This window comes from Hirsutella rhossiliensis (assembly GCF_020360975.1).
Source record: "Hirsutella rhossiliensis strain HR02 chromosome Unknown scaffold00001, whole genome shotgun sequence".
Classification (NCBI taxonomy): domain Eukaryota; kingdom Fungi; phylum Ascomycota; class Sordariomycetes; order Hypocreales; family Ophiocordycipitaceae; genus Hirsutella; species Hirsutella rhossiliensis.
This window is the reverse complement of record NW_025408667.1, coordinates 11,513,234-11,537,667: the sequence shown is the minus strand read 5'-3', so window position 1 is coordinate 11,537,667 and position 24,434 is coordinate 11,513,234. Positions and strand designations below refer to the sequence as shown.

Sequence of the window (24,434 nt, the reverse complement as noted above, 5' to 3'; positions counted from 1 at the left end):
TTCTCAAATGCCTGCCTAGCCCAACAGGTGTGGATGTCAACGTGACGAAGGGCTGTGCGGAGGCGTGGAATATCCTGTGTGACAAGACGAATGGTTTGAAGGTTGTCACATTGGATCGTCGGAATTCCATCAAGCTTAAGAGAGCTGCTCAAAGAGACGGAAGGTTGCAATAGTCTCTTTTGCCGTGTGCGTGAGCAAGCAATTCAGCTTCTGTGAAAGAAGTGGTGACTGTATCCTGTTTACCGGCTTTCCAAGCAATAGGGCCGCCGAAGAGGGTAAGGATTGAACCCTGGGATGACTTGCGAGTCTTTTATCATCAGCGAAAGCAGCGTCGGATGCGCTTTGGAAATCGCTATGATGTTGAGCGTGGAGCTGAGGAACAACATCCTCGTCGAGGCAGGGTTTTCCTGAAAACTGGATGGCGAGATACCTAGTGGCGTAAAGGTACTCGATCAGATGGTCTGCGAGCTTGGAGTGATGCTCGGAAGGGTTGTTGAGGAATTCAGCTAGTTTAGACGCTGGCTTGGCTATGTCCGAGCGGGTGATAGCTGCGGCGTAGGTCAGTGATCCAACTTTGCTCTGGTATAGCTGAATTTGGTCTGGAGAAGCCTGCCCTGTGTGCGGCTGGACTTCGTTGCACGGGAAAGGGCTCCTCTGAAGTGGTCACGCCGTTGAAGGTCGAACCGTTGAACCATCCTTTCAATGTAGGAGTCTTGGCATAGCCAAAGCTTCCTGTTGGGTCTGTCACGCAGGACTCTGATACCAAGGAACCATTGTAATTCCCTTGGTCTGTCATCGCGTACTTCCTCTTGAGGGCTGCAACCATCTCATCAGCTGCGTCCTCGTTTTCCTTGCGATAGAGGAAAACAATATCGTCAACGAAGAAGAAAACAGTGAGCCAGTCGTTCTGGAAGATGCAGGGTTCGTCGGGACACTGTGTAAGACCAAGCTCTCTGAATGCAGCAGTGAGTTCCTTCTGCCAAAGAAGAGGGGACCGTCGGAGGCCATAGAGGGCTCGCATGAGGCGAAGAGCCCATCCCTGTCTGTAGTATCCGTCTGGGAAGGCTACATAGACCTCCTCCTCGTCTTCTAAGAGGGCGTTTGTGAAGGCATTAACTGCGTCGAGCTGTCGGGTCTCAAGGTCGAATTTGGCGGTGATGGCCATGAGAATCCGGAAAGAACGTCCTGCAAGGGTTGCTGCATAGGTGTCCTTGTCACCTAGCTGTTGAAGATCTCCTCGAACACAAAGACGGGCTTTGAACTTTGTAAGAAAGCCATGCTTGTCGAACTTATACTTAAAGACCCAGGTAAGTGGCAAAGCTTGCCCGTGACCTGGTCTCTGGGGACCGCTCTGAAGGTTCCTCTCTGTTGGAGTGCTTTCCACTCGGCGTGGGCTCCTTCTCTGAACTGAGGACCAAATCTGTGGGTGCGAAGTTCCTTATACGTCGTAGGTTCGGGAGGAAGGTGTCGTCTGTGAAGTTTTCTTCTCTGCCGAGAAAGAAAGAGCTGTGGAATTGACCCTTAGTGTTGGTCGAAAAAGCACTGAGCTTGCGAGGCTTTGGAGTGCGGGCTGAGCGCCGTGGCTGAGAGTCACTCGGACCGGGGTCCGGTGTCGGATATGGGTGCTGAATGTCATGAAACTCATCCTGATCATCCGAGTCCTCATGATCAGATGGTTCGGGTTGTACCACAATCGTGGTGGCGTCTCCTTGGTCTGAGGTTGAGGAGATTGCTCAGCGGGGTCAGGTTCAGGTTCATCGATTTGAGTGGGATTTCCTCGTAATCCGACTCGTCCTCGATGTGGGCTGGAAGCTGTACTTCCACGCGCTGCGGGATAGGTTCTGGTGGCTGATCATTTCCGTCATAGAAGATGCTTTCATTGAAGGTCACATCTCGGACCCTTCGGACTTCTGATGTGGACGGAATCCAGATCCTGAAAATGTTCGTGGAATCATATCCAAAGAGATAACCGATTTCTGTGTGAGGTCGGTCTTTAGGTCCTTCTTCTGTCTGTTCTGAATGGCCTGGGGTGTCAAGGGATAGGCTCTGCAGCCGTATGCCTTGAGAAACGTGATGTCAGGCTGGTCTTGCTGGTAGCCTATGTCTCTGTTGTTGTCTCGCAGCCACTGATGAAGCAGCTGGAAAGGCGTTCGGAAGCTGTGGTTCTGCATGGGCGATCTGTTGTGCAAAAACACTGCAGCTTTCCAGGTTTCTGGCCAAAGATCAGATGGTAAATTGGCATCAATTCCCATTGTTCTGGCCTGGGCAGATATTACCCCCCCAGATCGCTCTGCAGAACCGTTTTGAGCGGGAGTGTAAGGGGCAGAAGGTTCATCTTGAATCCCTTTCCTCGATCCAGCTCTCATACGCACTCTGAAGAGAACGATCGTTATCACGGTGGATAATGCAAATGTTGAGATTCCATTGGCGTTGAACCATTGCCTCGTGGTTTCTCAAAGCAGTCATAACGGACCCTTGTGTCGCGTCATTCAGAAGGTAGATGAAGATCATGCTTGTAAATTCATCTTTGATAAGAAGAACAGCTTCCTTGCCGTTGAATGAGGTGTTCATACTGAAGATATCAACGTAGATTCTCCAGAATGGTCTGGGGCTCGGTTTTGAGGGTTCGGCGAGAGACGACCTTCTTTCCCTTCCCAAGGAACACGCGGTGCAATCGATGGTAACTGGGCCTTTGATCTTCGAACCCGTCGTGTTCTCAACAAGATGCTCTAGGGCTTGAGCGTTCAAGTGACCTAGGCGCTTATGCCAAAGCGTAGCATCTGCTGTTTTCACCGCGCGAGTGCAGATGAAGATGTGAAGTTGGAGGCGTGAGAGTCCTCCTTAATCGGGTTGAACTCGATGACCGGTTGACGAAAGCGGCGTTTCGTATGAAATATAATCTGATCGTCTTTAGAGACGCGTCCAGATAGTGGATTCCAGTTGTATCCCTTCGCAAGAAAGCGGTCGAGGATGCGATGTTGGTGTGGAATTTTGGCACGAAGGCAACTTCGTTGAGCTGAAAAAGTCCTCCTTCTTCAAGCTTCATACGGACTGTGCCGTAGCCAAGGATCTGAAGTTGACTATCGCCTGCAAAGAGCTCTTCTGGCTCTGCAAGGGCGGTGTAGTCAAGAAAACGGGATCGGTTGTTGCAAATGTGTGTGTCTGATCCGGAATCAAGGATAAAGGAGTCATACAGCGGGTAGACTGCCTTTCCCGTCGAGAAACTGGTTGATGGAGGTGTTGAGGAGGCGGTGTGTTGTCAGGAGCTGGTAGAAGACCGGCAAACGCTGTACCTTTAACGGAGGAGTCGGACGATTTCTCCATTTCCTTCTTCTTGAAGTCTTGTGCTTTCTCCGTCATCTTCTTTGCCCATGGATTGGAGTCGAGGATTTCTTGATCTTCTTCTCAACCTTCTGATCAGGAGTCCAGCCATCAGGCCGAGCTGATTTGATGAGATAGAAGCAATCTACGAAGCGGTGATATTCTCCGCAGACACACATAGGAACACCATCAGCGTTCTTGCTTGAAGACCACTTAGGCTTGTCCTCTTTCCTCTCCGATTTCTCTCCCTTGCCTTGGAAGGCAGCTCCGAATGATCCTTTGCTGTTGTTGGCGGCCTTGATTCGGTGAGCTCGTTCAAAGATCTCACTGATCTTAATGCCGTCCGGGAAGTCGGTCTTCCAATCAGGCTTGCCGAATACGGCCTCGTCTTCCATTTTGTTGACCCAATAGTCTGTGAATGGGGCGTTGATGGACGAAACAGCCTGTAGGAAATCTTGGGTAGGGCGAAGGTCCTGGACATCAGGAAGCCCTAATTGCTTTGCCTCAGTGAGGACTTTCTGCCATTGGGTGACCCAAGCTTCGATCTTGGTCCTGTTTGGCGACTGAAGGGTGGAACGATAACGCTGAACAACTTCCTCTCGAGTGCCCAGTCGGTTGGGGCCACACGAGCCTGAAGCAAGGCAAGTTGCTTTGCAACGTCGTGTTCCTCGGCAATGGTGCTGTAGTAGTTGCCGATGGTCTTGACGATGTGTTGTTGAAGGCTGGCGAGTGCCTTCACTTGATCCCTATACCCTTGAAGCTTCGAGCGGTATTGGGTGTGGAGAATGCGGGACGGCGAAATTCCTCCGAGGTCAGATCCACGAGATCAGATGCTTCGTGGTTGATTTGTCGGAATGTTGGTTCAACTGGCTGCTGAAGAACCGGCTTACCCTCCTTGACGGCAGGGTCCAGAAAGTCCCAAAGACTGTGGGACGTGGCGAATTTCTTGATGATAGAAATCCATTGTTTCCAGTCGCAAGGGCCGTTGAGCACGGTGCCCTTGGAAGAGCCATCAAGATCTAGAGCTGAGCTCATTGTGGAAGCTATTCTGCGCAGCGGAATGAACGAGAATAAGATACCCAGTCAATGGCAGACCGGGCTCATAACTATCGCACGGAGGATGAGCAAGTGGGCATAAAGATCAGGGACTGGAAGACTCTTGATTCTGCTATCTAAGGTGGGAAAGAGGCGAGATCTTTATAGACTGCCTGAATATGAGAATGGAAGGAATGGTAGTGAATGGAAGCATCTGATCGGATCATCTGGAAGCCACTGATGCGTTGATGATGCCTCCTAGAAGTTTCTGTGGGGAAATGTGGAAACGGACTGTGCGAATAGGGGGTCAGACTGTTGGAGGCTGATATCCTATGTGTGACAAGATCTGTATGGTTCTTTTTATAGTGTTTTCCGGCTAGGGCTACTTCTTTTCGAAGCTCTGTTAGCTTCACGTCCCACCACGGCTTAGACCTTGCATACAGCTTCTTCTTAGGTATAGCTTTCTTAGCTGCCCTAAGAATAGTTTGTGTAAGGAGCTTCACTATTCCCTCTAGGTTCTCTTGGCTTATAAGCTTTGATAGGTCCTTAGAGAGGCGAGCTTCTATACTTTGGAGGTCTTTTTTAAAGTCTTCCCACCTAGCTTTCTTATAGTTAAATAAGGGAGGTCTTGCTAGGAAGGGAGGGCTAGGTCCTCCTGTGACGACTGGTGTTATTCCCAAGGGATAAACCTGTCGAGGGGTTTATGTTGGCAGATACAACAGGGCGTAGTCTGAGCAATGAGGTGTCACGTTGGTGATGAGTCGGAGGTCGTAGACCGTAGACTGTAACCAGGTGATCAGAATCAGAGATGGAATCGTGATAAAGATCTGTGTGTTGAAAGCTATCGAGCTATCCAGTCTAAAGGAGTGGAATTGGGTGTCCTTATATACCCAGTGGTCCTTCGTGGATCACCCTGTGCAACTGGTGATCCTGTCCTTGGATCACGGTTGGAGTCGTGATCCTTTCCGTGGGATCGTATGGAGCGTAGTGATCCCGTCGCTCCTGGATCACCTGGATCACTACGATCCTGTACGCTCCATCGTTCATCATTGGTCCGTCGTGCCGACCATTGTTCCGAGCCATCCCTCTCGTCACGTGTAGGATGACGCGGGCGTCTCGCGACCAATTGACCGTGGTCGTAACACCTCCTAAGCTCTTGGAGTAAGCTTTAAAGGCTATAGCCTTGTGGTCTGATCCAGTATGTTCTAGGAAGCGATAGTCAGCCCACTCTAAGCTATAGAAGGGGCTATAGAAGGCTAGGTCTATTATAGAGGGAGTTTTTAAGTTTCCTCTAAAATAGGTTCCACCTTGCTCACTTGCTAGCCCTATATCTATTAGCAGGCTAGTTTTATAGCGGTCTAGCCAGCTAATAAGAGCTGCTGCCCTATTAGCTTTAGCTGGGTCTGCTATTAAATTCCAGCGGGGGTGGTGTAGGTTAAAGTCCCCTACTAGGAGGAAGGGAATTAGTGGGCGGAAAGTAGCTAGTAACCTTTCCACTGTTCTTTCTCCTCTCCTCTGGCTGGGTCTCTGATTTAAAGACCCTTCTAGGCTCGTGGAGCCTAGAGGATCTTCTAGTACCTCTTTCTCATTATAGAGGTTAATAATCAGAAATGGTTCTAAGCCCTGTGCCCCTATAGCTTGGACATCTGGGTCTGAAAAGAGGTCGTACCGGGGCGTTGTTTCTAGCGTAGTGTCACGACCCTGCGCGCCAGCGTAGAGACACCAGCGCAGAACCTCACCAGCGTCACGTGCCCAAGCAGCATCACGTGCCCACGTGCGACCTCGTGCTTACCTGAGCACTGCTGAGGTAACCTCGTGCATATGCACATAAGGGCCAGCTCGGTCGTGTAGTCTAGTCTTTCTTTCTTGCTCCTTAGCTTTGAGTCTTCGTTCATAGTGCCAATACATCTTTATAGCCGTCAAGGCTCGTATGTGCCTGGCCGTAACACGTAGCAGCTTTTCGTATATATCCTAAGACCCTAGGCCTCCTTTCTAGCTTAGGAAAGTTAGATGAGGGTATAGGGGTTATTAGGTCATATGAAGGGTGCTGGATGGGAATATAGCTCCCTCCTATCTTATAGCAGTAAGGCTCTTGTATAAGCACTATGTCTGTACTTAGTAAGGGATTTTCCGGTGATCTGCCGGATCTGGCGATTCGCCGGATTTTGGGCTCATTGCATTCCAGCAAAGAACTGAGAATAACTTCACGAATACTATTTGAATTGTTCTAAAATCTTATAAGAGCAGTTAATAATGCTCAAAGATGCCACTCAATCTTTTTGAAGTCATCCAGCCATCGAGGTCGTCTTCTGTTACTCTCCGATCGCGCAAGTCCCCGAAATGCACCCATTGCCTCCCGATCACTATCAACAGCTAAAGAGGGCCTTTGAGGACAGGATATGTCGTTTGAAGTTATCATTGCCTTATTATTTGCGTTATTATATAGTGTGTTTGGTACCTGCAATGCTATGGCCCGCTCTGGTGTGAACGGAAGAGTGACAATTTTGCAGCGTGAACATCCTGACTCCTCTCGCGACCCTCAGAAGCCACCCGTCGCTCATTCTGCATTTTCTGTGGCTTTTCCACTTTCAAAATCTTCAGCTCTTGTTAATAATGCCAATTTATCTCCTTATTTTGCTTCACGGCCTCCGTCATCCGTCGTTTTCTCCCAATTTCCGCCTCTCATTGCTTCCTCTTCTCTAGAGCGAGAGCTTTTGCTCCGCTGCCTTCTGCTGTCGCTGAAGCTTTCGGGCCTCCTTCTTCAGAGCCTCCTCTTTCTTTTGAGTCCTTTCACTGTCATTTTTTGGCGAGCTTGAGCCACAATTTTAGAGCTAAACACCTCGTCTGCACTAGAATCTGTACAGCAGAAGAGATCATCTTTTGAAGCCTTACCGGTCTGCCTGCGCTGGTTCTTGTGACTACTTGTTCTCTGCATACTTTAACTCTCATATCAAGCACTTAAAACTCATATTGAGGGCTCCCGAGGTGCTGCTCAGCCTTCGGCTGTTGCGGCCAGCATCAACAGAGGACTTCTCGACTACTTCCTGAAATGCGTTCCAAAACACAGTCTAGATCTTCGATTTCAGCAATCCAATGAACCTTTTGATTTGTCTGTGTACTGGATAAGATCATGCGTATACGCTGTTGAGAGAGGCTGAATAACGATACATCAAGGGTTGCAGCCGATGAATGGATTGAGGAAACACCACAACGATCACTCGGTGCCGGTCACACCACTCCATAAATTCGATACTAAAATGGTTAAGTGGCCATCGGGAACCAAAGGCGATAAGCACAACCGTTTCGAGCTTTCACCCTGGTAAACCGGTCGAACGTACCGGTGAGCTGCTCATTTCAATATTGTGATTCGTCCACCTCGTTTTTGACGTGTTAAAAATATTTATTGACGACTTGATTCACGTTTCACGAACCAAAAGTCCAGAGTTTGTGCTGGCTTGTCTTGGTGGATGAGAAATGGGGGCAGCGATGCCATCTCTTGACTGACGCACATCTTGAACGTAAGGGAGGATGGGTTGCCATTTTTTAATACGCCGAGCAATTTTGCCTTGTTTTCTTATAATAAGAGGAATACCCTGTTCGTTCAAATGCTCATAAGGAATAGAAAGCCCATTTCATCCATGTTATACGTGTTTTAGGGTAGGGTGTCGAATTTCTCAATTTTCGTGCACGTCTTTCCTTGTCAGGTGTGAAAGCGGAGCCTCGCGCACTGAATTTCAAGCTAAAAATAAACCTTACATTCAGATGCATAGATAGGTTCTTTTCAGAAGATGCTTGTACCGTCGAATCACGTTCAATCTGGCTCATTACGGGTGCGTAGAATGAAGTTATCCAGCTCGCCCTTCCAACCCCATTTTTGCAGTATCCTGAGCCAAGTTCTGCACTATGGATAGAATGGGAGAATCCCACATGATTAAAGCCTACGATGAAAGCCAATAATGTTCTGTTTTGCTGTATTGGCTGAAATGACTTACACAATCTGTCGGCATCCTATTTTGGCCGTTGCTTGGTTTGATGTCAGCACCGCAGCGCATTGCCCCTAGATAAAAGTTCTAAATATATGCCAGACTTTCACTGCTTCTGATGATTCAGGAAATCAAAGGATACGTCAATTGGCACCGTTGTTGTTGAGCTATTGTCGATTGATGTTGAGCGTGCGAAGTCGCCGCAATCCGGCAGATCACCAGATCCGGCAGATCATCGGAAAATCCCTTATAGAGCCTTGCTCTAAGATAGTGAGGCGCGATGATTCCTGCCTATTAGTAAGGGAACACGTATCACGGTACGATCAGTCAGGTAGTAGAGATAGCTGGAGGTACTGCGCTGTGTGTATTGTGTTCTCTCGTCGCAAGACTGAAGCTTGCAAGAAGAGGGATTTTTCTCTCTTCGGTGGGCGTGGCGAGTTACCTATGACTCGCGAGCGGGGTACCCAAGTGCTTTGTCAGCTCGCACCTCCTAGTAGCGCTCTCACATGGAGGCCTGGCTATTAGCTTTTTGAGAAGGCCTTAAAGGCCTAGGTCCTTTAGGGTGTCTAGGCATTCGATATAGCCTTAAAGACTTCACATAGGGACTTATTAGTTGTAAGGTGGTTGCCCTTGCAGTTATAGCAGTAGGCCTGGAAGGCTGAGGATAGCTATAGCGCCTATAGCAGTGTTGGCCTGGTCTCGAAGCAGAAGGGGGTTAAAAGCGGGCTGTGGGTCCAGCTTTCTTAACTTAAGAATAAGCTGGTACCCCTCCTTAGGGTTTGTAGTCTTAGTCTTAACCTTAGCTTTAGCTGGTGTTTTGGCTAGGGCTGGGGTCTGGAGGGCCTGGGCGAAGGATTTAGCCTTAGGCTGGGTAGCTTTAGGCTGGGGGGCTTAGTCCTAGGTGTAGCGGTCCTAGACTGGGACGTTTCTTGGTTCGATGTCACGGCGAGCGAAAGGGGACTGCAGACAAAGCTAGCAAGATACTCTGTAACGAAAGAATACTAAGATGAAGAGGAAAGAAAACCACATAACTCCTAACGCCGTGACCTCCTCATATCCTCCCTGTCGCTTCGGACCTGGATGACGGGGCTGCCCGTACCTACCGTCGGAGCTGCCCGTGCCGGAGCTGCCCGTGCCGGAGCTGCCCGTCCGCGGTTTCCGTAGTAGTCCCCAGGTGTGTCACGGTAACCCAGGGGTCCCAGGTAGGGCCCTGACACTACTCCTCCTTCCGGAGAGCTCGCCCCGAGCTCTGACCAATGCCGTAATGCCAATACCCAGAGACATACCTACTTCGTTACCCGCCGTCGCCTCATTTTTGTGTTGTCTTGCCGTTGAGTCGGGAGGTCGTCATCTGGTGTGTCTAGGGCGATTTGGTCCGTCGCCGCTGCTTGGATCCATGCAGCTAAGCGGCCCGGAGGGCCAGGCTTATCGGGGTGGGCGTTGTGGAAGTGTTGTAGGGCTAGCGGAGCGTTTTGAAGTTACTCGCTAGATACCAATCTGGGTCCGGGTCCCAACCCTTCCAACTAACCTGGTATTGCAGCTTTCCCCTGGCAATCCTGGATGCAAGGACTTGGTCGATCTCCCACTCGGATTCCCCCTGTATGACTACCGGCGGGGGCGGTTCGTAGGTCTGTCCTGGTACCGGATCCGAGGGCGCTTTAAGTAGTCGGCTAGCGTTAATAACCCGGTGGATTTTCATCGTTGGTGGTAGGTCCAATTCGAAAGCGTTTGGCCCCTTAGCCGATAAGACCCGAAACGGGCCTAGGTAGGGTTGATCCAAGCCGTCACTCGGGCGTCCCGTTGACCAGTGTCCCTTTTTCAGGTATACCAGGTCGCCTACCTCCCAGTCGACCTCCTACGGCGTTTATCCGCCTGCCGCTTGTATTCCGCCTGCTTGGTGAGTAGGGTTTCCCTCGCCCACCGGACCCCCTCGGCGGCCCGGGAGGCGAACTGCTGCGCCGCTGTTCGCCCTAGCTGCTCTCTGGGGGGGGCCGTCGCTGTGGGTGGCGCCACGGACCAGTCGAACGACATTCGGGGTAAGTATCCCATCTCAAGCTCCGCAGGTGCTAGACCGATGCTCTCGTGTGGGTGGGTTGAGTGTGCGAAATCCAAGCAGGGAGCATTTCGGACCAGTTATCCTGGTAGTAGTCTAGATAGGGACGGAGCTTTGTCTGTAGGAACTGGTTTATTATCTCGGTCTGACCGTCCGTCTGAGGATGTTCGGCCGTAGATAGCTTCATCTTCGTCCCCACGAGGCGACAAAGTTCGTTCCAAAAGCTCGAAATAAACTGCGGCCCGCGATCTGACGTAATGGTCTCCGGTGCGCCGTAGGTCCTCCAGATATGCTCGTAGAAAAGCCAGGCCATATCCTGCGCGGTACAGGTCGTATATGTCGGTAGGAGAACGTCCTCTTGCTCAACCGACAGACCGTAACGAAGACCGCCGTATACCCCTTCTTGTCTCGTGGCATTGTCTTAAAGTCCATAGAGATGTGCTGCCAGGGGCGCTCCGGAATTGGCAGTGGCTGGAGTAGTCCTGCTGGTCGGAGGCGGGAGTCTTGGGACCGCTTGCAGTCCGCGCAGTTCGCGCAGTAACGGTCAATAAAACCTCCTATCCCGAGCCAGTAGTACCGTCTCGTTAAGATCTTCCTCATCTTATTCCGGCCGGGATGTGCCTGACTTCGCGGACGGTGCGCCTCGTGACAAAGGGCAGTCCGTAGGTTCGCCTCGTCGGGGACGACTAGTCGTCCATCGTAACAGAGGAGGCCACTCTGGACTTGGAACCGGGAGTCTGGTATCTCTGCTTGCTCCTTTCGGAGCGTAGCGAGGTGAAGCCCGGTTTGCCTGGAGGATCGCTTCGATAAGCTCGAATCCTTCCAGTAGGCACCCATCTCTAGAGTTTGGGGTCTCGGCTTGTCTTGCGGAACCGGGGTATATATGGCAATAGTAGGGTCGTCTCCGCCTGCGGCGCCTGCGGCTATAGCAGCCCTCCCGTCGTGCCCCTGCAAACTGAGTTGCTGGGATTAGGATCTGCGAGCGGTTCAACTCCTTGAGCGCCTTCTGTAACTGCACGTCCTGGGCCTTGCGGGAAAGAGCGTCGGCGACGACGTTTTGCTTGCCCGGGCGATAGTGGATTTCGAATCCAACCATAGCAAGGGTCTCGATCCATCGAGCTTGCCGTGCGTTTAGCATCCTCTTTGTAGCGAAGTACTGGAGGGCTTGGTGGTCGGTGAAGATCTTGATGACTCCGGGAGCGACTAGGGATACAAGGGCATCCATTCCTTCAGGCACACGATAATAGCCAGGAGCTCCTTATCGTGTATCTCATAGTTACACTCCGCTGCGTTCATCGTTTTCGTAAGGAACGAGACCGGGTGCCATTGTCCATCGTCCGCTAGTTGTGAGAGCACGCCCGCGATAACCCCATCCGACGCGTCAGTCTCTAGCTTCGTCTCGCGGTCCTCTATGAAGTGGACGAGGACTGGCGCGGTAGTTAGAGCTGTCTTTAGGGTCTCGAAGGCCTCAAGGCACCGGTCGTCGAAATCCCACCTACTCTCCCTGTCAAGCGGTTTAGGGGTCGGCAGATTCTACCGTAGTTACGGATAAACCGACGGTAGAAGTTGCAGAATCCGAGGAAGGACTGCAGCTCTTTTTTGCATCGTGGGGTCTGCCAGGTCAGGATAGCCGAGACTTTCCTAGGGTCGACGGAGATACCATCCGTACTAATAATAAACCCAAGGAAATCCGTCTTTGTGACACCGAATTCGCATTTCTTGATGTCTACTTGAAGACCCGCTTCCCGAAGTCGCTCTAGAACGAGCCGTACGTGTCGCATATGTTCCTTCTTATCTTCGGAGAACACGAGGATATCATCGAGGTAGGCCGTACAGAAAGAGTCGAGGTAGTCCCAAAGGGTCGTGTTAATAAACCGTTGGAACGTACTAGGCCCGTTGCATAACCCGAAGGAAGGACCTTGTAGTGGAACTGGCCGTAACGCGTGCGGAAGGCGGTTAGTTCGACTGAATCCGGTTCGAGCCGGATCCGGTGGAACGCCTGCCTAATATCTAGCTTCGTAAATATCTTCGCCTTCGCAATGCGGTCTAGGGTCTCGCTAATAAGAGGATAGGTACCGATCCTTCTTAGTTAGCTGATTGAGTTCGGAAATCTACGCAAAAACGCAGCTTGCCATCCTTCTTTTTGCAAAACAGACAGGGATCCGAACTGTGCGCTGCTTGGCTCAATGAAGCCCTTCTGGAGACTATCCTGTAAATACTCCTTCATAGTCTCCAGCTGTTCGCGGTTAAGGCTGTACAATGGGTGCGTTCGTAACGCAGCAGGCCCTGTTAGTTCGATCTTATGGTCTACCCTGGGCGGGACGGAGGCATCCTATTGCTGTCCTCGCGGGAGAACACGTCGGCTAGGTCTGCGAGCTCTGGAGGTAGCTTTTCTGCGAGGAAACGGTCGTCCTCGTCCTGTTGGTTATCCTGCTCGCCCCTTTCCCCGAGCGCCTTATCGATCATGTGAAGGTTGAGGAAAGTCACATCTTCGTAGGCATGCCGATGGTCCTTCCTGCGACGGATACCTGCGTGGAATGCTGGTGCCGAAATCATCAGTATATCGAGATCCTGCGCCCTCCGTTGGTACCGTGGCCTGATATCCTTCTGGCAGGGTCTCTCCACTCGATGCCCGCCAGTGCTCGGTTCATCTTCCCAGGTCATCCCCTCGATGAGTAGAGTACCGTGGACGATGTTGCCGTGGGCCGATGGTGCTCGTGGCCCCTGTTGGTTCCTGTATCGCGGAGAGATCTGGATGATATGGGCCGCGCCGTCTTCTTCCTGGTCCTGTCTTTCTGCTTCTTCCCAAAGGTGGTCTCGCCGCTCTACGTCGGCCTGAACTCGTAGGAAACTGGCTTCGGGTACATAAGACGAGAAGCCTTAAGTGCAATATCGGGATCCAGTCCTCTGGGCTTCCAGCTCAGGAGGGAAGATAAGGCGACGACGGCGGCAGTCGAGACGGATATCGAAATGGCTCAAGAACATAAGTCCTACGATCAGGTGGAAATCGTTCCTCGTCCCTAGGTCGGCCTCAAGGATCGGTTGATCGCGGAAAGTCCGCCCCTGGAGCTGGAAGTCTGCTTGGATAGAAGAAGTGATACACTGAGCACGACCATCAATTCCCTTAATATAACGCGGCGCTGTATAGCTGCGTCTAGGGAGGTCGAGTCGTTTAGCTGCTGGCTTTGTTAGGCGTGAGTTGCCTAATAGCCACGTTTGTGCTCCGGTATCCACAAGGATGCGTACTGAGATAGCGAGGCCATGTTTGCGAATCGTGCTATTAATCACAAAACTAGGACCGCCAATTAAGTGATCAATTGTCGATAAGTTCAAGTTCTCAGTAAGCTTGCGAATACTTAGGATATAGCCTGTGCGGGAGCCTTTGCTCAGGCTATGGCATTTCCCGCTACCTCGGACTCCTCATCTTGATCGTCCTGCGACTCGCTACCTTCGCTGTCCGATCCTTCCAATAACGCTCTCAGTTGGTCGTTTACCGTCCCCACTGCCGCCACAAGTGCGGCCACTCGTGGGGATCCCTTTGTCGGACAGACGGCAGCCTGATGGCCCGGTCTTTTGCAAACGAAACAGTTCCCCTTAAAGGTACCATCAGACGGCAACGTGGTAGTCGGCGGAGTCGAGGGTCGCTGGGCCCGTAACTCGGTTTGGGGAGCGAATCGGACTGCCTTTGACCGAGGAGGCGGATTATTCCTCGGTCTGGGGTCGGTATCCTAGTCTTCGCAACCTCCTCTCGGTCCTCCTTCAGTCCCTCTAACGCGTCAACCTGAACAAGATACCGGGCAGTCATCCGGTCACGATATTGAGCAAACGTAAGCTCCTCGTACCGCTCGTAGATATCTTGGCTGTTTAGGCGGATCCGACCGGTGAGCTTCTTGTGAAGCTCTGTGATCCGGTCTCGGTCATGGAGTCCTGCTTTTGTCGCAAGGGTTACGAACTTCGCTGCGAAGTCGATAAAGGACTCCCCTTGTTTCATTTTCAGGCTATCCAGCCGCTGCCTCGCCTCCCACTTGTGGCTCTTGTTATCGTAAACTGACCCAAGGAGCTCGAAGATCTGACCCACGGATCTGATCTCGAGGTCGTCCTGTTTCGCGAGGTAGGGCGCTAGGACCTCGTGCGCTTGTCCCTTGATAAGGGTCGCGATCCACGTAATCCTAGCGAATTCGTCGGGAAAGAAGTAGGCGTTTAATTCCATCTTCCGCTCCACTGCTGCCTTCCAGTCAGCGTAACGCGGATTCGATCCATTGTCCAAGGGCTCCGGGTCCTTGATCTTGATTGTATTGTGCCGGGTCCGGGCTGTGGACGTAGTCGACGATGGCGCCTGCGAGGGTTCGTTCTTCAGACGGGGAGATGGCGTGAGGTCGTGGGGTGTGTGGTGCTCCTGAGGGCCCGGGGTATCCTGTCGGAGCGCCCCAGAGTCTTTGATGCCTGCATAGCTCGCCTCGATCGCACGGATCTGGTCCGTGTAATCCATAAGATCTTGCTGGCGAGCTCTGGCCTGACGGCCTAGCTCCTTCTGGTTCGCGAGGGCTCGTTCGAGGATCTGACGGGCAACCTTCTCTCGGGTGCTGGACCGTTCGACCGTCCAACGAAGTAACTGTAACGCCGCGTTACGTTCGTTGACTAAGTGTTGCAGTTCCCTAGCAAGGCCCTCATGTTTCGCATTCGCGATGACGCTTTTCACCCAGGCCGCGTCTAGGGTCCCGCTCGTGCGGCCTGTCTTTGCTGTAAAGGGGGTAGGGTTCTCCTGCGCGGCAAGGACGGTGTGTGCGAACTGCTGGACGAGGTCCTGGTCGGAATCCGTAAGGAGGAGCTCGTGCAAGTCTGTTGTCAGTTTCTGGGGGACCTGGAAGTCGCGGCCCACTCTAGCCGTCTCTTCTAACGGTCTCTGCATTGTCGTTCGTCCCTCAAGTAGGGATCAGGTTGTCTCTCGTTCTTCTGACTAGCCATCTGTACTTCGATGCAGTCGTGGTCGTCGGCAGGCCCGTCTAGGCTGGCCGGAGTCTCGCTCGTCGTAGGAGCCATCGTACGCGTACTAGCGGACGGAAGATCAGTTTCTAACTGATATCTTTGGAATCTTCCACGTAGGGTAAGGTGCCGGGTGTGCGGCGTGACCGGCGGCAATAACCACTTAGCGCAATTGGCAGAGCAATTAACGCAAATGGGTATTGGGGTCGGTAAGGGCGATCTTAGTATTATGTCACGGCGAGCGAAGGGGACTGCAGACAAAGCTAGCAAGATACTCTGTAACGAAAGAATACTAAGATGAAGAGGAAAGAAAACCACATAACTCCTAACGCCGTGACCTCCTCATATCCTCCCTGTCGCTTCGGACCTGGATGACGGGGCTGCCCGTACCTACCGTCGGAGCTGCCCGTGCCCGGAGCTGCCCGTGCCCGGAGCTGCCCGTCCGCGGTTTCCGTAGTAGTCCCCAGGTGTGTCACGGTAACCCAGGGGTCCCAGGTAGGGCCCTGACATTCGACTGGTTCCACAGACTAGTTTTAGCCCCTGGGAGGAGGGGAGAGGCAGCAGCCTAGGGAAGGGTCCCTCGCTGACCAAGTTAGCTGAAGCGTGTGTAATTCCTTCTATAAGCTTTGAGAATAAAGGCCTTATTTTCTGCGCCTCTTTTAGTGAGACTGGGGCGGCATTTAACAGTCAGAGGGTCTGTTCTGTGTCTTTTAGGCCTCCTAGGGAGTCTGGGCGTCTCCTCTTATCCCCTATAAGAATAGGGGTGCAAAGAGGGGTGACTGGCTGGGGCGGTGTTTTAAATGTAAACCTTTGTGCTGTTGGAGGCCTAGATAGGCCTGCTAGGGTCTTATTTCTCTCTAGGGAGCTAGAGGGGGTCGTAGGGGCTTGAGTAGAGGCTGTAGCTAGGGCTGGGGCCTTAGTGAGGGTTAGGGTCAGGGCGACGGTAGAACCTCGGGCTCTATATCGTAGTCCGGCAGCTCAGGGTCGCTATCGCTATCGTGTATAGCATAAGTGGCTCGGGTAAGCGTATGGGGCTGACTAGGCTGGGGTGGAAAATTTTGGTGGTTTTGCAAAGGGGGATCCCCTCCCTTTTCTGCCATCTTTGCACGTAGATAACGCCGCCTGGAAGGCGTGCGTCTCTATGCACTTTGGTAGGCAGAAAGAGGTAGGCGAGACGGTTCAAATGCTACTCTCTATGTCTATTTTACCCTCGTATTCGCGAAGTTGCACTTGCGAGCGTAGGGGAAAACAGGAAAGAGTTTTTGGAAGGCATGTTAAAAGGGGTGGTCGGTCCGGCGCTCAGCAATCACCCAGGTTGTCTTCGGTCCTGTCGCTAGCACGACGAGTTTATACGATATGCGGTGGATAAAAGGAGCGGCCAGCGGCCACTTCGGGCCACTCGTGCTTACTCCTCCGCACTGCGTTGTTTGGTAGTGCCCGAGTTGGAACACCTGTACTGTTGTTACCTTGGGTTAAATGAGAATTTTCGGACGAGGTATGCGAAAAAAAAAACATAGAGGGAAAGTGCTCACAACTTGATGTCCTGTTCTTGCAATAAATGCACCCTGGCTTTATATTTAATACAATACTGTATCGCTATCTGGAGACCAGCTACCAATGCTTAGAGTCCAGTTGTGTTTGTAGCCAAGAGCTGACTACCTGCCGACTTAGATGGGACACTCCTGTCCGGACGCCGCACCACCCACCTAGCTACCCTCCGTTCGTTGGCCGCAAAGGGTGAAATCACCCGGGGGTTAGAGGATGGAAGTTGCCATGGTGATTTTGTCAGTTGCTTCTACACCTTCAAACGACATGAGCGAGGCAGTTGCATGTAGTACCATTTTGCCCCGGTGGGGCCGTGGCCTCTGGGATACCAATGAATAAGGCTGCTGATGGCAAAATTGGATTCTTCTGGTGCCCATGCAGCATCATATTCTCCTTGTTAAGTTCTGTAGACAAGCCAGGTCATCCATTGCTCGATGTGTCGCTAGTGTTTCTTGGACATGCCCTTTCTGTACCGAACCCGTAACCCTTGAAGGTCCAGGCTTTGCTTCAAATACTACAGCGCCATCTATTTTAGGCCGTCCGGAGCCGACTGGCCCTTTTCGGACTCTCATATCCCATCCCGTTTTGCGGCTGCGGACATGTTGACACCTGTCCGAGGCATCATCAATGGCCAGAAAGGGGTACTACAGGCTTTGCCTACAAGATGCAGAAGAGTAAGCTTGCTTCACAGGGTACGTGCCCTTCAGGGCAGCCATCTACTGCCCTGCAGTAATTACCCTGAAGATGAGTGCGGAGTCAGCATTTCATACGTCGTCTTGCGACCATTCTGGCCATAAGCGGCATCATCAGAAAAGACATTTTAGCCTATTCCGCGACACGAGTTGCACCCAGGCCTTGCACTGTACAGTAGCAAATGTTATTTTAGATTGCAGAAAAGGTTGGGAGGCTTGATTCCTATTCAAAAGGGGGTTTTGGAGCAGTTTGCCGCAAGCAAAAGAAACTGCTACCTGGCGTGTCATGGCCTATAGCTAACACCACTGCGTTTAGACGGCATGGTGGGGCTTAGCATGCGTGTCAACGGTGACTTACCGGTATTAAGCAGAAACTAGCCCACAGTGAGGCTATTGCTATGCTGGCTCCCTCAGCCAATACAGGAAATGCACCGAGGGCAGTACCGGCAATCAACAATACAACTTCACTCTGGGCATGATGCCGAACAGTAGCTTATGGTGCTCAGTTGCGGTCGGAAACTCGTACGGAACATCACGGAGTTGGACGATCTGGCAAGGGTGTTTTTAATGGTGACGTTCTGGGATCATACTCTCTCTGGCCCCCGTCGCGCTATAGCTTCCGTGTCACAAGTGCCACGTTACATGACTGCTCAGGCCAGAGACTGATCTTCAACTGGCTAGAAAGGCAGTAAAGATGTTACCGTCCCGTCAGTTTGGAAGCACGAAACACGGGGTTCTCTTCGGTCCCTGAACAGCCTTCGACCCGGAGGGCCGGGCGGCAAGCCCAGTCCTGCTTGGCGCAGATAAAGTATTTCTAAAATGAGTATTTTGGGCAGCATTGAGCTTGAGCCATATGAAGGGCCTTTGTTCCCGCTAAATAGAGATGATCTTTATCATCTGCGCCAGCCCAGCAAACTACCTAATACCGAGCCGCTGGTTGCTGAGTGGCAGTGCATTTGAGTTGTCACCTCCAGCTGAGCGTGTTTTCCACCAAAACTGGGCTGGAAATATCTGGGGCTCGGTTTCGATTTGTCTTCCACTGGCCACTGCTAGATTGCTTGGGCGGACTACTGTTGATATTATTTGAGAACGGACCTGGGAGCATAGACGGATTCACAGGAGGACTGGTCACAAGCCCCGCACACCGTATCTCCAAAGAACTTTGACTGGTCGTTGCAGAACCGAAACGTCGATATGACTGTTGGCGGTGTTTGTATCGTTTGGCGACAACGAATGTCATTGTACCGCACAACAAGCCAAGACCAACTGCGCCCATGGCGATGCCAGCGCTGGTGGCTTTTTGCTTCGGAGATTGGTCTCCTGTTTCATTGGTAGCAAATACATCGTTCTCTGGACTACTGCTAGCTGGTACTGTGGCAGTGGTGAACCGTCCATTGGGAATGGGTTCCTTATCACCGGCCGCCCGTCCGGGCTGCTGAGCCACAACAGTTGAATCAAGGCTTGTTTCGGGCTTAGAAGTGCTCGAGCCAATTAGACCAGCCGAGCTGTCAGGGACTGTAGGTGGCAAATGCAACTCCCTGGCTGTTGCAGAGTCGCCCAGAGACGGCAACACCGTGGCAGAAGAATATGTGGGCAAAGCGTTGCTTGCTATCCTCGAAATCGACCCACTGCCTCCAGTAACAGCGCTATTCTCCTTGAGTATTCCATGGGCAACCTTCTTGTCGGACGGCAAAGATGGATGAAATGCGAACTCGGAGCGTATGGGGATTGAAGAAGCCGATGACAGCAAACTCGTGCGATGCTGGACGTCAAGTGACGTCATATGGGCAGCGAGGCTGGATGACGCGACTCAGAGCTTCCACGAAGCTCGCCTGAATCGCCTCATCTTTGCTTCCTCAAATTGTGTCAAGATCAGCACGCTCATTCACTGTGCTGCCTAGCAGGCAGCAGGCAGTTCGTAATACTATATTAGTGATAGATTCGAACCTTCTAGGTGACAACGTCATCTATGCTGCCTGGGTGGCGACATCGCTACTCAGCCCAAGCTCACAAGTATAAGAAGCCAAATTTTCACAATCACTTAGATAGAAAATTAAGGGTCTTTCGTTGCCCGATTCACTGGGGATCTTCTCCCCGATCGTTGCTCAGCTATTCATACTGTGCATCATCTTGCTGTGCGACAGTGAGCCCAGGGTGGTTTTCCATATCTAAATATGGAAATACCCTTTCCATGAATGGCATGGAAAAGGTATGGATATGGATCCATGTATTTCCATATTATTGGCTAAACCACGCCACTAACAGGGTTCCCACAAGGGGTTATTTACAAGAGTCCTTGTTCACCGTAATCGTTGTAAGCCCATGTTTGCTGTACCTTATTCCAGGGGCTTGAACCCGCAAAAATCCCACATCCACGAAATCATCTTCCCCACCAACCCACACCATATTATCACCTCGCGACGATGGATTCTGAGTCTGTGTTATCCTTCTTCGATTCTGAATCCATTATTTCAGATTCTTCCACGTCTACATCTCGCAAGACAAGAGAAAAACCTGCTTTTGGATCATGAAAACATGCTCATCTGGCAGTGAAAGGGAAGCGGAGTTCAAAGGCAGGAACCGCCTCATGTATTGTCTTCATTGTCCCCAGGAGGATCCCTACAGCACTTCGGTTACCACCAATTTTCGAAAACACCTTGAGGGCAAGCACGACATCAATGTCGTAGAGAATTTATCTCCTCTTCAATCGTCCATCATCGAAGGGTTTGATCAACTCTATGGGCAAGCGCGGGATCTGGGCCGTGCGACAGAGATTGAGTCCCAGGTCTTCAAAGGCTACCTTGACGAAGAAAAGATCAATAAAGCGCTAGCTTGGTTAGTCGTCATACTAAACCTCCCATACCGAATAGTTGAATCTCGGGAATTTCACCTCTTCATTTCTACCTTGAATCCTGTCGCGAAGGACTTTCTCCCCTCAGCCCACTCAACTATTCCAGGAATCATTGATCAGCAATTCCAATCTGCAAAGAAAATCGTACGAAAGAAGCTCCAATCGGCAATGTCCAAGGTCCATCTTTCACTTGATATTTGGACTTCTCCCAATCGACTTCTTCTTCTCGGAATTTGCGCTCATTTTGTCGACCATGTTCAAGAAGCACGAAAAAAAACACTCCTTGCTCTTCGGCCGGTAGCCAACCACTCAGGAGAAGAGCAGTTTATTACTCTTATGCCAGTTCTGCGAGATTTTGGCATTGTGCGACGCATTGGTAGTGTTGTGGGTGATAACTCGAGTACGAATGATACCCTTTGCCGTGCATTCAGTACATGCCTCAAGGAAGAGGAGGGCATTGATTGGGATCCCGAAGTCCACCGTCTCCGATGTATGGGCCACATTATTAACTTGGCAGTTCAAGCGTTCCTGTTCCAAGGCTCTCTAGACTCGAAACGGTGCGAACAGTACGATAACGGAGAAGAACTTGAAGGAATCCAAAAACAGCGCGCCGAGTTTCGGCTTCTCGGCCCACTTGGAAAGCTCCACAACCTGGTTATCAATATTCGAAGTTCGTCAGGACGAACCAAGGAATTCAACGAGCTCGCAGGGAGAGGGATTCCACTTGATAATCGTACAAGGTGGAATAGTTGGTACCAAATGCTGCACGTTGCCACAGAAGGGAATTGCAGGTGCCCTGGACACCTACACCAAGAATCACTTTGCAGATCTCTCTGCCGATTTTCTATCACCAGAAGATTGGACTCGGCTCCGCACGATTAAAGAGATCCTTCAACCGTTTTCACGAGCAACACTGGCAACGCAAGGGGATCACGCCACGCTTGATAAAGTGCTGTTCACGATGGACGTCTTGATCCGATGTTTTGATGAGGCTTTGGTAACATACATTCTTGTCTGATATCTTCACGTGAACGCTAATATGGTGTAATAGATCTCATATAAATCAGACCCAGAACTTTCCCCCAGGATCCGGAAGGGGTGGGAAGTCTTCGATAAATATTACAGCAAGACAGAGAATTCGCCCTATTACGCGGCTGCTTTGGTCCTTCATCCAAGCTATCGTACGACGTACATTCACTCAAATTGGAAGAAGAAGTGGCATAAAACTGCTTTCAAACAGGTCAAAGACCTGTGGCACTCATACCGAGATACAAACGACGGTACAATTTCGTATCAGGCACTTGACGAAGAGGAAAACAATGATCTTGATGCATTTGATCGTATTTCGAGAAATCTGCAGAATTGTGCTCGACCTACAAGTCAAGACGAGTATGAAGATTACATCTCAGGTGATCCATACGACATTGCGCCAACAACTGCCTTATCATGGTGGCTTCAAGAGCGACATAGGAAACGATGGCCGAAGTTATCACGAATGGCAATAGATATCCTATCAATGCCAGCGATGAGTGATGAGCCGGAACGGGTTTTTTCAGGGGCTCGTCGTACGATCTCCTGGGAAAGGGCACAATTGGATGCGGACCAAATTGAAAAGGGAGAATGCTTGAAGCATTGGGTGAAGAACAATGTCTTGAAGGGGGAAGAAGGGGCTGTGGTGTGAGATTTCGTGTAAATTCCCCGTCTGATTTCCCTCCTCTTTTGGAATAAAACACGCAAGATTTGCCTACCCTTCTTTTTGACATTATCATTAAGCTCAATAAATTACTTCGTATTTTTAATTCACTATATGGTGTGAATTTGTCCATCTTGTCGGAGGCGTCGTCAGTGACATTTTGTCGTCGTGCACGGACCAAGTATGGAAAGGTGTATTGCAATACTTGCAATAAATGTGGGGCCGATACCGATTATCGATTGCAGGCCTTTCCATGTATGGAAAACCACCCTGAGTGAGCCTAGCGCCGGATTTTTGGGCGTAGAGAGAAGCGCTAAACCCAAAGTGGCGGTCCCCCGGGGGTTCTTTCATCGTGATACTTACATTCATCCCAGATCTGCGACAAAGCTGGGGACGCCGATAGGCTGGTTTAAAACGTTTCGAAAGAGCGCCTCGTGAGATTAGTGAGACTCAATCACGTGGATTGTGCAATTGATATGCCTGTGTTGTACTCTATTGATCTGGCTGAGAATCCAACTCCACCATCTCCATCTTGTCTGCTATAAGGTTATACCTTTGCACGATTCTCCGCAGCTCCGTCCTCGTTTCCGACGACGCGGAAACTTCTCATGGATCAGCAACATTGCTGCACCGGGTATCTGAGTAACTTACCTGTAACTACCATGTCTTCTCGAGCATTGGCTTCTTCTTGAACCCTCTTGATATATTTATGAGGCAAACCTTTAATGACCTTGGCGCGGGTACTGATTTTGTCGTCTCTTTTTGCATGCTCAACATAAACCGATTCCGAAGGAGCTTGTCAATGGTAAGCAAAAGGTCAAAAGCGTGCACCGTGAGTTCTCACATATCCGTCTTCCAAAGTGTCATCATTCAGGGCGCAGTTGAGCAGCCGTTCGATCGCAAGAGGCAGGTCTACACGTGTGAGGAAGGCGTTCGCAGGCTCTGGCCTATACGTTCTCACTCATGGAGTGACTTCAGCTCCCACACTAAGTGGATCCTGCGGGTCCGTACCCTGCGGCTGTTATAGCCGTATAAGAGCTGCTTCAAGTATGGCAGCTGGGCCGCTATGCCAAAGCCGCTCGCAATCATCAGAATAACGCCATACTCACCAACTGGAACACTTGTTCCATATGGCCCGGTCAAGATTGCTGGGCAGGGAAATTGTGGGTCTTTCCTGCTGCGAACGAGGAGCTGCTTCGTCAGTCCCCGTCGAGGTTCAATAAGGAGGTCCAGGGAGGACTGGGGGCGTCCGACCAAGATGCTACTACGAAAGGGCGGCTCTGGTATAAAGATCGGAAGCTTGTCGCCGGCATGAAAAGCCAGAGGTTGATCCGCTGTCCGGCCTTTACAAGAAGAGGCCGCGACAATGATACGGTTACGATAATGGCGCCGCGGTGTAAGAGGCTGACCCGGAGTTTATTCAACAAGCAGGTGCCTAGGTGTTGTCTATCTAGAGCTAAAGAGAAAAGGAAGCTGAACTCGAGGCTACGCCTCGAATGCGAGCTTATATTGCCCTTCACAGAATGTTCTCGCAGCTTCCGGGTCCGCGGAGCGGGGCCGATGCTGCCACCCGAGCACGACCCACCGGACCCGGCTGTACCGGGTCCACCAAGCCGGGCACAGCCCGTGACACGCGGGACTGTGTGATTGTCGCTTTGAGGAAGCCTCGAGTCAAGAACGCATTTCGACGGAGAATCAGGAAACTGATAAAGATACTGGACAATCCAAATATGCCTAAGAGCGAGTGAAATAGACGCGTGGCATCAGCCGCTTGCGGGTTAGGTGCATCCAGAGGCCGTGCACCAGCAGGACGGCTAGATTATGATGAAGACAAAGGAAAATTTCGTAACACTGTCTTTTGAAGAACGGGACGGACAGGAGGAGAAGTGCACCTAGTGATGACACAGACTTGAGTTCAGCCGGTCAGCATATATGAAGGGCCCCTAGACAAGGTCTTCGACGGGATCACTCGCTACAAGACCCAAGAGGTTCTCCGGCTTATCCAATGGAAACGGGCGGCGGTCAACTTGAATGCAAATAACGTGAACACCAGCCGCAGAAATGCCATGGCACCCACTGAAGCATGCAGACGACGAACAAATCGCCATTTCAGTCCCATTGCATTAGACAAGGAGTCGAGGCTTGGCGATGCGAACAATAGCATCATATGTATCAGCGAGATGTTAGCTGCGCGCATTCCTGCAGAGGTAAGATTGCTGCTCTTGAAGTAGACGCAGAAAATTGTCACGCTCAAATAGGCAAGTTTTGCCAACAGGTC

The 24,434-nt window shown here is 51.2% G+C and overlaps 2 protein-coding genes across 2 annotated transcripts; both read right to left on the bottom strand.

Annotated features, from left to right (window-relative positions):
* Nucleotides 1-3,356: 3,356 nt before the first annotated feature.
* Nucleotides 3,357-4,356, bottom strand: HRG_01480 (uncharacterized protein; the record flags this gene model as incomplete). Its single annotated transcript, XM_044859951.1, has 3 exons — nt 3,357-3,884; nt 3,953-4,125; nt 4,212-4,356. 3 exons carry the CDS (start codon nt 4,354-4,356, stop codon nt 3,357-3,359), a joined length of 846 nt encoding a protein of 281 aa, XP_044726351.1.
* Nucleotides 4,357-13,998: 9,642 nt separating this feature from the next.
* On the bottom strand, nt 13,999-15,301 carry HRG_01479 (uncharacterized protein; the record flags this gene model as incomplete). The annotated part of the gene is made up of 2 exons (XM_044859950.1): nt 13,999-14,036; nt 14,083-15,301. The coding sequence occupies 2 exons, from the start codon at nt 15,299-15,301 to the stop codon at nt 13,999-14,001; spliced, it is 1,257 nt and encodes a 418-aa protein (XP_044726350.1).
* Nucleotides 15,302-24,434: the final 9,133 nt, after the last annotated feature.